The 16,433-nt window shown below is 38.9% G+C and overlaps 1 protein-coding gene across 5 annotated transcripts in view; it reads left to right on the top strand.

Moving 5' to 3' along the window:
- LOC132384731 (zinc finger protein 148-like) overlaps window positions 1-15,817 on the top strand; it is a 108,339-nt gene extending 92,522 nt beyond the window's left edge. For all 5 annotated transcript variants that reach the window (XM_059956146.1, XM_059956147.1, XM_059956150.1 and 2 more), the window contains one exon: window positions 9,983-15,817. In XM_059956146.1, coding sequence (XP_059812129.1) covers window positions 9,983-11,584 — 1,602 coding nt within the window. In that variant the 3' untranslated portion in view covers window positions 11,585-15,817. The remainder of the gene's footprint in view (window positions 1-9,982) is intronic.
- Window positions 15,818-16,433: the final 616 nt, after the last annotated feature.

Below are 16,433 nucleotides of genomic sequence, written 5' to 3'. Positions count from 1 at the left end.
AGTTCTCCGGTCACTTTACCTTTCCCTGCAACATTGTAGTTCACCTGTAACTTGTTTCTTGCAGGAATGGTACTAATCAACAGAACAAATTGTAACATGTTCAAATTATATCCCCTGCACTTCAGAACCAAGGTAATTCCAACTTTAGTCATTGGGCTGCAGTGCACAGATTCTGCTTGTGCTTATGTGCACTTGGAAGATAAGTTTCAACTCATAGTTAGTCTGATTACTAAAGTTTACCAGAGAAGGGGCCTTACACTAAGCACCCACAAAATGAGGTGTTTTACCGACCTGCACTCTGTACAACATGGACAATGCTGAATCCCTGGAAAATATGGACCACTTCCAAATCTCAGGAGTAACTCTTGACAAAGACAGCTTTGATGATTACGCCAGTCACCATCTCTAGGTACGCAGGATAGACTTCAGTCATCTGAAGAAAAGACTGAAGATTAAGATCTTAAATCTGTCACAAAGCTCATGGGTGACTTCATGACGGTGATGCCTATCGTCCTGTTTCAGAGACACCAACAACTCGAAGCACTGTATAGATGGTGTTGATGCTGGCTGTGCAAAATAATTCAGAGCAAAGGCAGGATAATGGAACCAACATCAACATCCTCTCCCAGTCCACGTATCCAGCATTGAGGACTTAATTATGCTCATTTGATTCCAACAGGCAGTTCATGTCATTCAAGTGTCTGGTTCAGCCTGGTGTTGGCTGAAGTAATGTGAAAATTTATCAGAATCCTGTATTTCCAGAGTAACTTGTGTAATTGTTAAAAGTTGTTTAATGCAGTTCAGTACTTGAGGGCACCATGGTAGTGTAGCGATTAGTGTGACACTATTGCAGCTTGGGGCCCTTTGGAGTTTGGAGTTCAATTCCAGCACCACCTATAAGGAGTTTGTACGCTTTTCCTGTGTGCACATAATTTTCCTCTGGATGCTCCAGTTTCCTCCCACAGTCCAGTGACGTACCGATTAGTCAGTTAATTGGTCATTGTGAATTGTCCTGTGATTAGGCTAGTGTTAAATAGGTAGGGTTGCTGGGTGGTGCAGAAGGGCCTGTTTCACGCTGTATCTAAGTAAATAAAATAAATAATATTGATTACACCACTGGATTCGTGCAACAATGCAAAGTGTAAATTACAGTTCTTGTATTGCAAAGCAGTATATAGCCTTCAGGTAGTATATTAAAACAGCAGTGCCAAGCAACTGCAGGTGGCGTGTAATTACGTTGCATTTTACCAGAAGCCGTGCTTTCTGCAATGTGAATATTAAGAGGAGCCCTGTGCATATATAAATTGTTCCAGAGAATAAATTTGCATGCTGCTTAATCGTGTAGTATTATAGCAGTGTAAACACTGCCTGAATGTGCACATGGCTTAAAGTATTTTTTATATTATAAAGAAAATGCAAGCATTAAATACAGCCAAATAAGAACAATAAAGTTGTGATGCTACTGCAGCAATATTAATACAAACCTAATCAACTAAGCATGTATTGCAAATAGTTCCCATATTACAGCAGCATGCGTTATTGCCAAAGGCACCTATAATGTGCAGAAACTGCCTATAGGGGCTGTACTGCACGAGCAATGCAAATATTCTATTTTGTAGCAGCACTGGAATATGCCCAACTACTATATTACAGGATCAGTGCAAATATTTGGAAAAAGGCCATGTTAAAGCAGCGGTAGAAAGAATTAAAATGTGCTGTATTGAAGCACGGCTGTCAATATTAGCAAAAGGTCTTTTATGGGATCAATGCAGCTATTACCAGAAGTTTATATACTAGTGCCTGTTATTGCCGAAAACTTTTGTATGTTATAGCAACAGTACAATTGTTGCTGATAGATGCTGCATTACAACAGGAATGAAAATACGTTTTACAAAATAGTGAATTGTTGGAGCAATGCAAATTTTGTGGAGAGGTACAGTATCACAGCAGCACCCCTTCCATAAAATGCTGTATTTTAACAGTGCATTTATGGCTAATTACGTTGTATGAAAGCAGCAGTGCAACAAGGCCAATATTGGCAAAAGATGCAGTATTGTAGCAGCACTTCAAATGTTTTTGGAAGGTATTCTAGCAGCAATGCAATATTGATGGGCGATGCTGTGTTCCAGTAGCAACACAGTAGCAGTGAGGATATATGGGATCAATGGGATAGTATTGCAGCATCAGTGCAAAGATTGCCAAATGTTTTTTGTAGTAATTATGCAAATAATGCCAAAAGTATTTTAATATAATTGCAATGCAGAAGTACTTTATGACGCAGCAGTGCAAATACAGCACAATGTGCACTTGTGGCAACAATAAGAATGTTGCTGGAAAGTACTGCATTATAGAAGCAACGTACTACATTGCCAAGTCTATTGGTTAAGGAGCCATGCAGACATTCTGAAAGATATCTGTAGCAACAGCAAGTTGACAACTTTATTTTATATGAGCAGTACAATCTAGTACTGAATAGCAGCAACAATATGAAAATTGCCAGAAATTTGCCAATATCAGCATCAGAGCAAATATTGCTGAAATATTCTGTAATACAAAAGCAGTATGGATATCACAATTAGGTGCAGACAATGCTGAGGTAATCAGCTGTACCAATATTTTTCAAAGGCACTTCATTGCAGTAGGAATGCAGGTATATGCTAAAAGTTTGCCAAACAGCACTGTATTACAAGAGCACTTCAGTTATTGAAGAATGGTGCTATATATAAACAATGATGCAAATATAAATAATGAGGAAGCAATACAAATAGTGCCAAAATTACTGTATTGTTACAGCATTGCATACAATACTGACAAGATTCTATCACTGCAGAATGCCAATTTTGTTGAAATTGCAGCAGCAATGCAGTTACTGACTAGTGGTAGTGTATTACAGCAGCTGCGCAATTATTTCAGAATATTGCAGTATAAAGCAGCCATGCAAATATAAATAATGACAAAAAGTTCTTTATTACAGCAAATATTGCCAAAAGATACTGTAACAATGCAAACATTGCCAACATGTATTACTTCATAGCTGCAAGTGAAACATTGCCAACTGGTACCCCATTGTCTGTGCATCACTCCTACCGTACAAATATTGTTGAAAGGTTCAGCATTACAGTGACAACACAAATATTGGCAAATAGCACTGTATAACAGCAACAATGCAATTATTGCACAGTGTTACTGCATAAAGACAGTAATGCAAATATGAACAATGACAGCTTTACAGCAGCAATGCAACTATTGCCCAAAAATTCCCTATAACATCCACAAAGTAAACATTGGCTAATGACATTGTATAACAGCAACAATGCAAATTTGCTAAATAGCTTTATGTTATAGTAGCATTGCAGAATGCTATTGTATAAAACGGTAAAGCAAGTATAAATGGTGATCTCATTTACTTTATTACAACAGCAATCGAAATGTACTGATTTACAGCTGCAATGCAACTATTGCTGAAAGATGCCGCCTTACAGCATCAATGCAATTATAGCTGTGAGGTACTGTATTAATACAGCATTGAAAACTAATGCTGAAAGGTCCTCTGTTACCATAGAAATACTAATATTGTTCAAAGGCATTGTGTTAAATAATGGCAGTTATGGCAGCAATGTAGTTTGCTAAGAAGTGCAGTATTACAGCAACTTTGCAATTATTGCAGATTGTTACGGTGTAAGAAGAGTAGTGCAAATATAATAATGGCAAATTTCTTTATTATAGCAAAAATACAGATATTGACAGAAGGCACTGTTTTAGTTGCAATATAAGTATTTATAAACATTTATAGCAGCAATGCAAATATTGGCTAATGACGGTATATTGCTGCAACAATGCAACTTTGTCAAGCTATTGTAATTATGCAATTATTGTAAAAGCACTAATGCATATATAAGTAGACACCAGCAATGTGGATATTGCCAAAAGCCAAAAGATATTGTATCACAGCAAAAGTTGAATATTACCAAGTGTTACCCATTGCTGCAAGAATGCCAATGCCATTTTTCAGAAGGTACACTATTACAGCATGCCAGACCCACTAGGCATGGCAGTACAGTGCTATAGAGTTGGGAGGTCCTCGGAGTCTTTAAATTTGACTGCTGACCCCATGAAATCACGTAGCATCAGGTCAGACATCCTCCCTTAACGGATGAATCAAGCACCAAAATTAGCAAAGGCATTGAATGTACTCAGAATAAATCACCTCAACAGTGAACTGAGACTGAGCTGGCTAAGTCCTGAGGCACATTTGCTGCCAGACTGGGTCTGTGGTAGCTAGTAAGGAAACCAAGATGCAAATGAACCTACTCAATCTGGTCCTCACTAGTCTACCTGTTGCAGATTCATTCCCCCCCCCCAAAAAAAAAAAATTATTGGTGTGTCCACCACACAGTCCTCATGGAGACAAAATATGTTATATGGTACTGCAATTGTACTAAATGTGGCAGATTCTGAATGGATCTGGGAGCTCAAAACTGGGTCAACAGTGGCAGCAGAGTTGTACACCAGAATGATATGTAACTTCATAGTCCAGCATACCCCTTTCTCTACCATTATCCTCAAGCTATGGGGCCACCCTTAGTAAAATAAGGACTGTAAAAAGATGTGCTGAGGCGCACCATGCATATGTGAAAATGAAGTATAAACTGCAACACATGACAACAGGCATGCTCAAGAACATAGAGACAGATAAGTGTTCCTAATGAATGGATCAGATCCAAGTTCAGAATCTGAATCAGGTTTTATTATCACTAATATATAATGTGAAATTTGTTGTTCTGCAGCAGTAGTACTATAAATTACAGTAAGAAATATATAAATTAAATAAGTAGTGCAAAAAGAGAGCAAAAATAGTGAGGTAGTGTTGATGGGTTCGTTGTCTATTCAGAAATCTGATGGCAAGGGGGAAGAACCTGTTCCTAAAATGTTGAATGTGTGTCTTCAAGCTCTGCAGTGCTGCCACGTTTTGTCATGGACAGTGGTGGACAATTAAAAAGCTAATGGGAAGTTGAGCTTCCAAGAACATCTCCCTTCTCAATGATGGCAGAGTGCAGCATGCAAATGAAAAAAGACAAGGCGTAAACTTTGCCAGAGGTGCCAAACAGATGATCTATGTGGGTATATTCACTGATAACTACATTCAGTTTCTTTATCACTTTTCGTAAAATCCGAATATTGTATTGCAGCACCAGTGCAAAGCTTCTTGAAAGGTACTGCACTACAATAGCAGTGCAAGTTGCTAGTGTGCTGTATACAGCAGCAATACAAATATTGCCTCTTGTTCCTTTGTCAAGCCAGAAATGCAGATTTTGCAGCAACAATACCATTATCAGCAAAATTTATTACAGTGCAGAAGGGTACTTTACAATGGCAGTACATATATTATACAGTTATTTTGTTATAGTAGTTCTGCAAATATTACCAAAAGATATCATCACAGGAATGCACATATTGCTAAACATAGCCACTAAACAGCAACATCAGTGCAAATGATGCTGCAAGGTACAGTATAACAGCAGCAATGCATATATTGCAGAAAGATTCTGTGTTATAGTGATAATGTAGTATTGCTTAAGAATACAATATTGTTAACAGCAGTGCATATATTGTGGAAAGCTACTGTAATATAACATTGCTGAAAGATGCTATATTACAGCAGAATACAAATATTTCTTAATGCAGTCTAAAAACAGGAATTAAACCATTACATAGAAAGTATTTATATTGCTGAAATATAGTATTATGATAGCAATGCAAATATCACCAGCAGGTGTTGTGTTACACTAAAATGGAAATATTGCTGGAAGGTACCACATTAAGTGCTTTCAAGATTTACTGTGTTATAGTACCAATAGAAATATTGTCTGAAGAAAAGTGATATTCATGGTTTTCTATAACTATTTAACTCTCTCTCCTATATATAGGCATCCGTTAGTCTCGAGAGACCATGGATTTGCGCCTTGGAAAGTTTCCAGGGTGCAGGCCTGGGCAGGGTTGTATAGGAGACTAGTAGTTGCCTATGCTGCAAGTCTCCCCTCTCCATGCCACTGATGTTGTCTAAGGGAAGGGCAAGGGCCGATACAGCTTGGCACCAGTGTCGTCACAGAGCAATGTATGGTTAAATGCCTTACTCAAGGGCACAACACGCTGCCTTAGCTGAGGCTCGAGCTAGCGACCTTCAGATCACTAGACCACCGCCTTGGCCACTTGGCCATATGACATGTTGTAAAAGAGACAAGAACACAGTGCAGCTTTGCTTACTTAACTTTTAATTCAGCTAATATGATAATGTTCCTTTAAGAGAAGGAGATAATTTCTCAATGAGGAACCCTGTGAATTTCAGCACCTAAGTTACAGAGAAAGGTTGAACAAGTTAGGTCTTTATTAGAACATAGAATAGTACAGCACATTACAGGCCCTTCGGCCCACAATGTTGTGCCGACCCTCAAACCCTGCCTCCCATATAACCCCCCACCTTAAATTCCTCCATATACCTGTCTAGTAGTCTCTTAAATTTCATTAGTGTATCTGCCTCCACCACTGACTCAGGCAGTGCATTCCACGCTCCAACCACTCTCTGAGTGAAAAACCTTCCTCTAATATCCCCCTTGAACTTCCCTCCCCTTACCTTTGGAGCGTAGAAGGTTGAGGGGGGACTTGATAGAGGTATTTAAAATTATGAGGGGGATTGATAGAATTGACGTGGATAGGCTTTTTCCATTGAGATTAGGGGAGATTCAAACAAGGGGACATGAGTTGAGAGTTAACGGGCAAAAGTTTAAGGGTAACATGAGGGGTAATTTCTTTAATTTCTTTACTCAGAGAGTGGTAGCTGCGTGGAACGAGCTTCCTGTAGAAGTGGTAGAGGAAGGTTTGATTTTGTCATTTTTAAAAAAATTGGATAGGTATATGGACAGGAAAGGAATGGAGGGTTATGGGCTGAGTGTGGGTCAGTAGGACTAGATGAGAGTAGCGTTCGGCACGGACTAGAAGGGCCAAGATGGCCTGTTTCAGTGCTGTAGTTGTTATATGGTTATTTCCAGATATTGCATTGGACTTTGTGGTTCCATAGCAGGCTTGAAGATTAAACAATGCCTCTGATTCTGTCAAACTGCTTTCCAGTCTTGAAGAAGGGTCTCAGCCCGAAACGTCAACTTTGTTCATTTTGATAGGTGCTGCCTGACCTGCTGAGTTCCCCCAGCATTTTGTGTGTGCTACCTTACTAGTTGCATATTATAAATAAGCAAATAGTATCAAGATCCTTGATACGGTCAACTATGTACTTGCATGAGTTTTAAGATAATTTTTCCCTGAAAATATGTTAGCCAAACAAAATGAAGGCAATGAATATATCCCAAAAGTATACTGTATTTAAATTGCATATATAACTTGGCTGAGCTACAGTGGGAGAGTAAACATTCCTAGAATTCTACCTCCTCAAGCTTTCACACTTTAGGAAGAGAACAGAAATAAATTGAGGGAAATAAAATGTAAATTAATGTACTTACAGTTTTGTACTTGTGCAATCTCTGTTAAACATACATAAGTTTCTGGTAGATAGCATTTAGAATCAGAGAATTATAAAGCACAGAAACAGGCCTTTCAGCCCAACTAGCCCCAGCCAACTAAGATGTCCATCCAAGCTAGTCCATTTGCTTGCTTTTGTCCCATACCTGCCTCAACTTCTTCTGGCAGTTTATTCCATATACCCACCACCTTCTCTATTAAAAAAAAATGCCTCTAAAGTTCTTAATAAATCTTTGCCTACTCACCTTAAACCTGTGCTCTCCAGTTCTTGATTCCACAATCCTGGGAAAAAGACTTAAGTGCACTCACCATCGCTGTACACCTCTATAAGGTCACTCCTCGTCTCCTATGCTTCAAGGAATAAAGTCCTAGCCTGTCCAACTTCTCCCTATAACTCAGTCAGTCTGTCAAGTCCTGGCAGCGTCCTTATAAGTCTTTTCTGCACTTTTTCTAGTTCAGTAACGTCTTTTCTACAACAGGGCAAGCACAACTAAGCATAATACTGCAGGTGCGACCTTACCAGTGTCTTGTACAACTGCAACATAACCTCTCAACTTTTATACTCGGTACCCTCACTAATGAAAATCAGTGTGCCAAAAGCCTTCTTCACCACTCTTGTCTACCTGCGATTCCATTTTCAGGGAACCAGACACCTGAACTCCAATGTTCCTCTGTTCTCTCCAGGGCCCTACCATTCACTGTGAAAATCCTACCTTGTATGACATCCCAATATGCAACACATCACACTTAACTGAATTAAACTCCACTTACCATTCCTTAGCCCACTTAACCAGCTAATCAAGATCTCCCTGTCATTTTTGATGAACCTCTTTGCTGTCACCTGCAAACTTACCGGCCATGCCTTGTACATTCTCATCCAAATTATGGTTTGATCCCAAATTTCATCCAAGATACTCATTCAGTTTCATGTTTAATACATCCTTATAAAAGTAGAATAAAGAATAAAGATAAAGAGTAAGATCATTTGCATAATTAATTAACCCCCATCTTCAGATTTCCCTTCCTCTTCCCCTCTTCTGAAATTGGACCCTTGCATGGAATCCATGTAGTTTTTGCATGGAATCCAAATAGTAAAACAGACCACCCCTCACCCCTGCCACTCACCTGTGCTCCTCCTGTCGTCATCTCGCTCTTATTAACTCTTTCCATTCTGTCTCCATATCTTTTTACTGGTATACATTTCCACAGATGCCTCAAGTTCCTTGCAAAAGTTACCATTTTGATGTGTGAATCTGGATAATGAATGTCAGCAGAATATTTTTTTTAAAGTAAATTTCCTCACTGTCACTTTCAACCCAGTCTGTATCTGACACTTACCAACAAGAATTACTGGATGCAATACAAAAAAAAAGACAAAGGTTAAAACGTTCACTTATTATCAAAGCATACAATTCTGAAATTCTTCAATTCTCAGGGTAGCCATGAAATCAAGAAAGAAAAGAAAGGCATCACGATCATCAACCCCCAACTCCCACCTCCCTGCAAAAAAATACTAACAAAAATGCTCATCCCAAATCCCTCATCCCACACACAAAAATACAAACAAAATGGATCAGGCACATCGACCGCCCAATCTCTACTCTCACACGAAAAAAAAACCAAACGGATCAGGCACATCGACCCTCAAATCCCTCCTTCCACACAAAAACCAAACAAAGTGGATCAGATGTGGAAAGTTGTTGCATCTCCAAGGCCTGCAGCTAAGTTCATCACAAACTGAACTCTAATGATCAGTGTGACTCAATGATACATTATGTAGTACATTACTAACTGATTCCATGCAAGTACCACACAAGTTCTTGTTTCTGGGAGGGGAATTTACACTGACTGTAGTTCTCCAACAGAGTGCTGCCAGACAGTAATTGACAGAATTCAAGTTTAAGTCAGAAGTTTGGGTGAATATGGTGTATCATTTGGTGATTGTTTCATTTTACAGTACATATTTCCAAATTTCTCGTGTGTCATCGACAGATGAGGCCTCTGCTGGAAATGCAGTTGGAAAATTATACCCAAGGGTTAATTGTAACTTGTTTCCACCAGGCAAGGCAGGTAGGAAATGGACATGAAGTTGTTGTCTTGGACAATCAATTGGGTTAAAATGGCTACCCTTCCCCCTGCCACCTATTTTATACCTGGCAGGAGGAGTTAAAATCTTCCTCTAAGCTAAAAACTCTATATTTGCTGTAACAAATTGGAATCATAAACAAACAACAATAAATTCAGAAATGTATGTGCTGTTATCTGTGTCAGTGGTTGAACAGTTTGAATTTATGAGGGTTTTAATCCATCCTATAAATTTCTAATTTTTAGTGTCCAAACTTTTAATTTGCTTATAACCACAACGAATATACACCTTCATGTCCATTATTTCTTTAATCATAACCTAATAAACAATAATGACATTAATTCTCTCTAATGCATTTCCTTGCAGTATTTTTCTAGAACTGATCGTTTGCTTAAACACAGAAGAATGTGCCGAGAAAATCAAGCGAAAGCTTCTGACAAAAACCCAGCAGTGAAAACTGAGCCAATTATACTTGCCATCAATTCAGAGAACAGGTTGTTGCCATCACAGAAGGATGTCATTAATCCAACATCAAAGAAGCTCAAAACTGAAGAGAAGTTGGAATTAGAAACTTGTAGTAAAGCGGAGACTAGCAGTCCAACAGATGTTAACTTGAACAAGAGAGAGTGTATGGAGTATTACACCAGCACCTTGAAGATAAAGGATGAGTATAAAGTGGAGCAATCCTCACTTATAACTGCACATTCTTCACAAGATAGTGCTCATCTAGGAGCAACGTATCAGAATCTGAATCCACCAAAGCTTATTCTGAAGAGGATAAGCTCAAACAAAACTCAGAAGACAACAGAACATCTGAATCAGACTTTGCCAGTTTCTACCAACTTTGATGCCACAAAAGTCACTAAGTACACCTACGCAATAGGAAGCAACCCCAACCTCCTGGTCATTGAGGGCCAGAATACTGATCAAGGGCAAGATGCCTCACGCAAGCCTGGAGGAAGCCACAACAACTATGATGATGCAATGCAATTTGTTAAGAAGAAGCGATTCTTGCAAGGGCCTAACAGTACCAGCAGGGAGTTTGCCTTATCTGTAGGCCAGATTGCAGCCCAACCAGCTGTAACACAAGCAGTTAGCATTACCTTAGGTGAAAGCAGTAGTGGCACGTCCATGTTGGTGCAGCTTGGCAACTCCGAGCTGAAAAGCAGCCAGGACAAAAGTGGAATTCCCGATGAAGTCCTGCAGACTCTCTTGGACCACTACACTAATAAACCAAATGGGCAGGTTCCATTTTCTGTCAGTGACACCCAAGTTGCTCCAAATATAACTGTAAGCTCTACCGATAGTTCAAATGTGCCTCCATTGGAGCAAGTCAGTGAAAGTTCACAGCCAGCATCTACCGACAACTGTAACATGCTCCATGAATATTCAAAGTTCCTTCAACAAGCTTTGGAAAGGACATGCCACAATGATAGCTATTCGAGTGAGCATGGGCTTGTATATGAGACTGAAGCTCAACCCCTAACTGGAAGTCTTCAGGTGCCACCTCTGTTTTCTTCTCTAGAGCGACAAGTTTTTGCCACAATGGTTACCCAGCATGGCTTTAGACCAGAAGTGGGTTCTTCTTTACGGTTACCAGCACAAAAGTCCCAGTATGGTTTGTTAGTTGGTGAATCCCAGCATCCCTTTGCTTTCATACCAACTGTAGCAAGCAACAACACCATCTCATCTCTGCCAGATTTCACAGAGCAGGTTAGCTCACAAAAAAAGCGACAAGAGCCAGCAGCTCACAACAATCACCATTTGGGTACATTCGGTCAAGACTCTAGGTTCTCAGCTACTGGAGGAGAAATGACCCCATCATTCAGTGACAATGCCAGTGGACAGATGAACTTAAGGGTCCGGCAGGGCAACTCAAACTACTCGGAGTTTCCTTTGGTAAATGTGCCAGATGGAAGGGATCAAATGAGTGCCTCACCAGCTGCGACAGGGGGATCAGACTTTTAGGTGAACTGATTTCCCATCGTACTTGGGATCATAGTTGCTCCACAAAGAAAACCATTTCAAACTTTTGAGTTTTAGAGATCTTATTTGGAGATCTTGTATTACCTTATTAAATGGCAGAACAGGCCTGGTCCTTCAGACCAGGTTTGAATTACCTGGTCCTGTAGTTTCTTATGTTCTTATTAGTGGTCTTGTCAGAGGTTATTTTAGAGTTCAGGATTGAAACATTCTTCTTCCTCTGATATGTTTTTGCTGCCTAGCACAGAAAGGGGCTATACATGTTTCCTTCCAAGTTCTTGTGTTCATCAGGAGCATTTGTCCATCCACAAAAAGTACCATGGGTGGGAGCTGGTTATAAGATAACCGTGGAATTTATCAAATCATTTACCAATTCTGATATTTATTCAGTTTAGGCATTGTCATTTCAACCCATCAAATAAGTGCATTAATACACATCCAACAATTTCCTTGATAAGTATGTCATCATTTCAAATAATTGGCCTGGTAATTATCTATAAATTGATACAGTAATACCACTGTATAGGTATTTGATTGCATGCACTGTTTACCCTGATATCGGCATTGTATATTTCCAGTAAATGTCCCAAATAGATGAGTTAATGACACCAGCATAAACATTTGATCCACTGATTATCTTGAATTTTCCATGAATACAGTGATCAGCTTGATTCTGACATAATGTGGAGAATCAACAAAAGACTCACAGCATAAAAGGAGCCATTGCTCTATCATGTCTCTGCTAGCCCTTTGAAATGTTCAAGACTTTGTTATTTTTGTGGTTATCTTAAGATTATGCCAACTTTACTAACTTGCTTGCCAATTGAAATAGTTTCTTTCATTTCATACTTTCCTATTATACAAAGTCTGCCCTTAGACAACTCTGAAATGTTTGCTTTAATGAATTGAGCTGTATTAATAACAGAAACCTTTCACAGATTGGTCTTTGTTCCTATATCCCTATTTATAATATCTAGAATTCTATTTGTGTACCTGAGCTCTTCTGTTTATCCCAAAATGTCATTAACACTGATACACCTTTAATACATAACCTGATATTGACATTGATGTAACTCTTTCATTAATATTACTCCATCAATATTGATCAGCCTCATAATTATGTCACATTGATATTGGTCAATAATAATTTTGAATTTGCAAAAGATATGCTGTTAATGTAGCTCCAGTTGTTGTCTTGATATTAGCATTGATACAGCCCAAAATTGCCCTGTTTTTGTTATTGGTTCACTAATTATTAATGCTGATACACACAGTAAAACAGTCCAGTAGCTACACTGATTCATTTCCACCATTCATCCTGATATTGATACTCGTGTAGCCTGTAGTAACTCTGGTATTGCTATTGATGCAGTTTTACTAATTTGGTATTTACACAGTTTAAACAATTATCACAATGTACCCAATACTTACTTCCAGTAAGTATCCTGATCTAGGTTTCGGTGCAGACTCTGATGTTGGCATTGTGTTTATCCTGATATTGGTATTAAAACAGCTCAACAATTATCCTGGTATCTGCATGTTGTCCTTCCAATACTTAACTGATATTACCACTGATAACTCCTCAATAATTATCCTTATATATGCATTAATTCATTTCCAGCAAATGCTTCTGTTGAAATTGATTAACGTTAGTGTTCACAAATCCAAAGTACTACCTTGATACTAGTATTAATGTAACTTGTATAACTCCAAGATATGGCCTGATGCTGGCTTTAACACATCTACTCCTAATATGATTCTCCTAATTTTGGCTGGTAACACAGCTCCAACTGTTATAATTTGATTACTATTGGCATAAGGCAATAATAATTATCCTGTTATTCACTTTGATACAACCCAATGATTGCACTGATGTTTGATTAATCCGGTTCCAGTGTTTACCTTGGTATTGGTACTGAAGTGGTTCAGTAATAGACTTGGTCTTGCCATTGATATGCTTCCAGTAATTGCCATGGTACTGCAGTTGATTCACATTTAATAATTTTGCTGATAAAGGCAACAATGCACATTTAATAATTACAGTGATACTGTGTGTACTGATTAGATGCCAATAATTGATCTCACAATTGCATTAGCATATCTCCTATAATTATCCTTATGAGCTTGAAAGTGACACTAACCTGCTATTATTTACCCCAATTGTCCTAATATCAACATTGATTCACTTTCAGGGGTTACCTTGACTTTGATGTTAGACCATAAGAAGCAGGAGCAGAATCAGGCCACTTAGCCTACTGAGTCTGATCCGCCATTCCGTCATGGCTGTTTTATTATCCCTCTCAACCCCATCCTCCTGCCTTCTCCCTGTAATCTTTGACACCCTGACTGACCAAGAATCTATCAACCTCCACTTTAAATATACCAGATGACTCGCTCTCCACAGCTGCCTGTAGCAATGAATTCCACAGATTCACTGCCTTGTGGCTAAAGAAATTTTTTCTCATCTCTGTTCTAAATGGACATCACTCTATTTTGAGGCTGTGCTCTCTGGTCTGAAACTCACTCACTATAGGAAAGAAATATCCTCTCTACATTCAGCCTATCTTGGCCTTTCAATATTTAATAGGTTTCAATGAGATCACCCCTCATTATTCTAGGCTCCAGTGAGTACAGGCCCAAAGCCATTAAATGTTAACCCTTTCATTCTTGGAATCCTCTCCAATGCCAGCATACCTTTTCTTAGTTAGGGGGCCCAAAACTGTTCATAATACTCCAAGTGCGGTCTGTCTAGTGGTTTTATAAAGCGAGGCATCACATCCTTCCTCTTATATTCTAGTCCTCTTAAATTGAATGCCAACATTGTATTTGATTTTCTTACCACTGCCTCTGCCTGCACAAGGACTCCCAAGTCCTTTTGCACCTCTCATTTTTGAATTTTCTCCCCATTTAGAAAATAGTCTATGCCTTTATTCCAAAGTGCATGACCATGTACTTCCCTGCACTATATATTCGATCTGCCACTTATTTGCTCATTCTGCCAATCTGTCCAAGTCCTTCTGCAGACTCCCTGCTTCCTCAACACTACCTGCCCCTCCACCTATCTTTGTATCATCTGCAAACTTGGCCACGAAGTCATCAATTCCGTCATCCAAATTGTTGACATATAATGTGAAAAGAAGCAGTCCCAATACCTACAACTGTGGAACACTAGTAGTCAGCGGCTACCAGCCAGAATAAGCCCCATTTATTCCCATTCTTTGCCTCCTACCAGTCAGCCCATCTTCTGTTATCTTTCCTGTAATAGCATGGGCTCTTGTTAAGCAGCTTCATCTGTGGCACCTTGTCAAAGACATTCTGAAAATCAAGATAAACATTCACTGAATCTCTGTTGTCTATACTGCCTGTTATTTCCTTAAAGAATTCCAACAGATTTGTCAGGCAAGATTGTCCCTTACGGAAACCATGCTGATTTTGTGGCCTACTTTATCATGTAACTCCAAGTACCTCGAAACATCATCCTTAATAATGGATTCCAACATCTTCACAACTACTGAAGTCAGGCTAACAGGCCTAGGATCACCTTTCTTCTGCCTCCCTCCTTTCTTAAGGAGTGGAGTGGAGTGGTGTGGCATTTGCAATGCTTTAGTCCTCCAGAACCATTCCAGAATCTAGTGAGTCTTGAAATATCACTACTAATGTCTCCACAATTTCTTCAGCTACCTCTTTCAGAACCATGGAACCATCTGTCCAGATCACTTATCTATTTTCAGACCTTTCAACTTCCGAAGCACCTTCTCCTTAGAGATAGCAACTACGTTCACTTCTGTCCCTGACACTGTCGAATTTCTGGCTTACTGCTAGTATTTTCCACAATGAAGTCTGACACAAAATACTTAGTAAGTTTGTATGCCATTCCTTTGTTCCCCCATTACTACATTTTCCAGCGGTCTGATATCCACTCTTGTCTCTCTTTTACTCTTTATATATCTGGAAAAAAACTTTTGGTATCCTCTTTGATATTATTGGCTAGGTTACCTTCATATTTCATCTTTTGGGTCTCTTTAAGGTTGTTTTAGTTGCCTTTTGTTGTATTTTAAAAGCTTCCCAATCCTCTACCTTCCAGCAACTACTTTAATATCAGCATCAATTCACTTGCAATAGTTGCCTGATAAGGACACTTATTCTTCCCAATTATTACTCTGATGTTGTCATTTGTTCTATTCAATAATTACATTCATAACATTGTTTCTATTTTAATTATTGTCTTTTGTGATTGATTGACTTCCAATTATTATTCTGATATCAACATCAAAGTTCAAAGTAAGTTTATTATCAAATTACATATATGTCACCATATACAACCTTGAGATTAATTTTCTTGTGGGCAACTCAATAAATCCATATTAGAATAACAACCATAATGGAATCAATGTAAGGCTGCAGCAACTTGGGCATTGAACCAGTGTGCAAACGATAAACTGTGCAAATACAAGAAGAAAGAAATAATAATAAATAAGTAAGCAATCAATATGGAGAATATGAAGTGAAGAGTCCTTGAAAATGAGTCCATTGGTTATGGGAACATTTCAATGATGGGGCAAGTGAAATTGAGTGAAGTTATCCCCTTTGGTTCAAGAGCCTGTTGAGGGTAGTAAATTGTTCCTAAACTTGGTGGCGTGTGTCCTAAGGTTCCTTTTTCCTGATGACAGCAGTGAGAAGAGAGCTCATCCAGGGTGGTCTGGGTCCTTGATGGTGGATGCTGCTTTCCTGTGACAACGCTTCGTGTAGATGTGTTCAATGGTGGGGAGGGCTTTACCTGCAATGAACTGAGCCATTTCCAGTACAGTTTGTAGGCTTTTCCATTCAGAGGCAT

This window comes from Hypanus sabinus, chromosome X1 (genome assembly GCF_030144855.1).
Source record: "Hypanus sabinus isolate sHypSab1 chromosome X1, sHypSab1.hap1, whole genome shotgun sequence".
Taxonomy (NCBI): Eukaryota; Metazoa; Chordata; class Chondrichthyes; order Myliobatiformes; family Dasyatidae; genus Hypanus; species Hypanus sabinus.
Note: the sequence above shows the minus strand (reverse complement) of the source record. Positions and strands in the feature narration are given on the sequence as shown.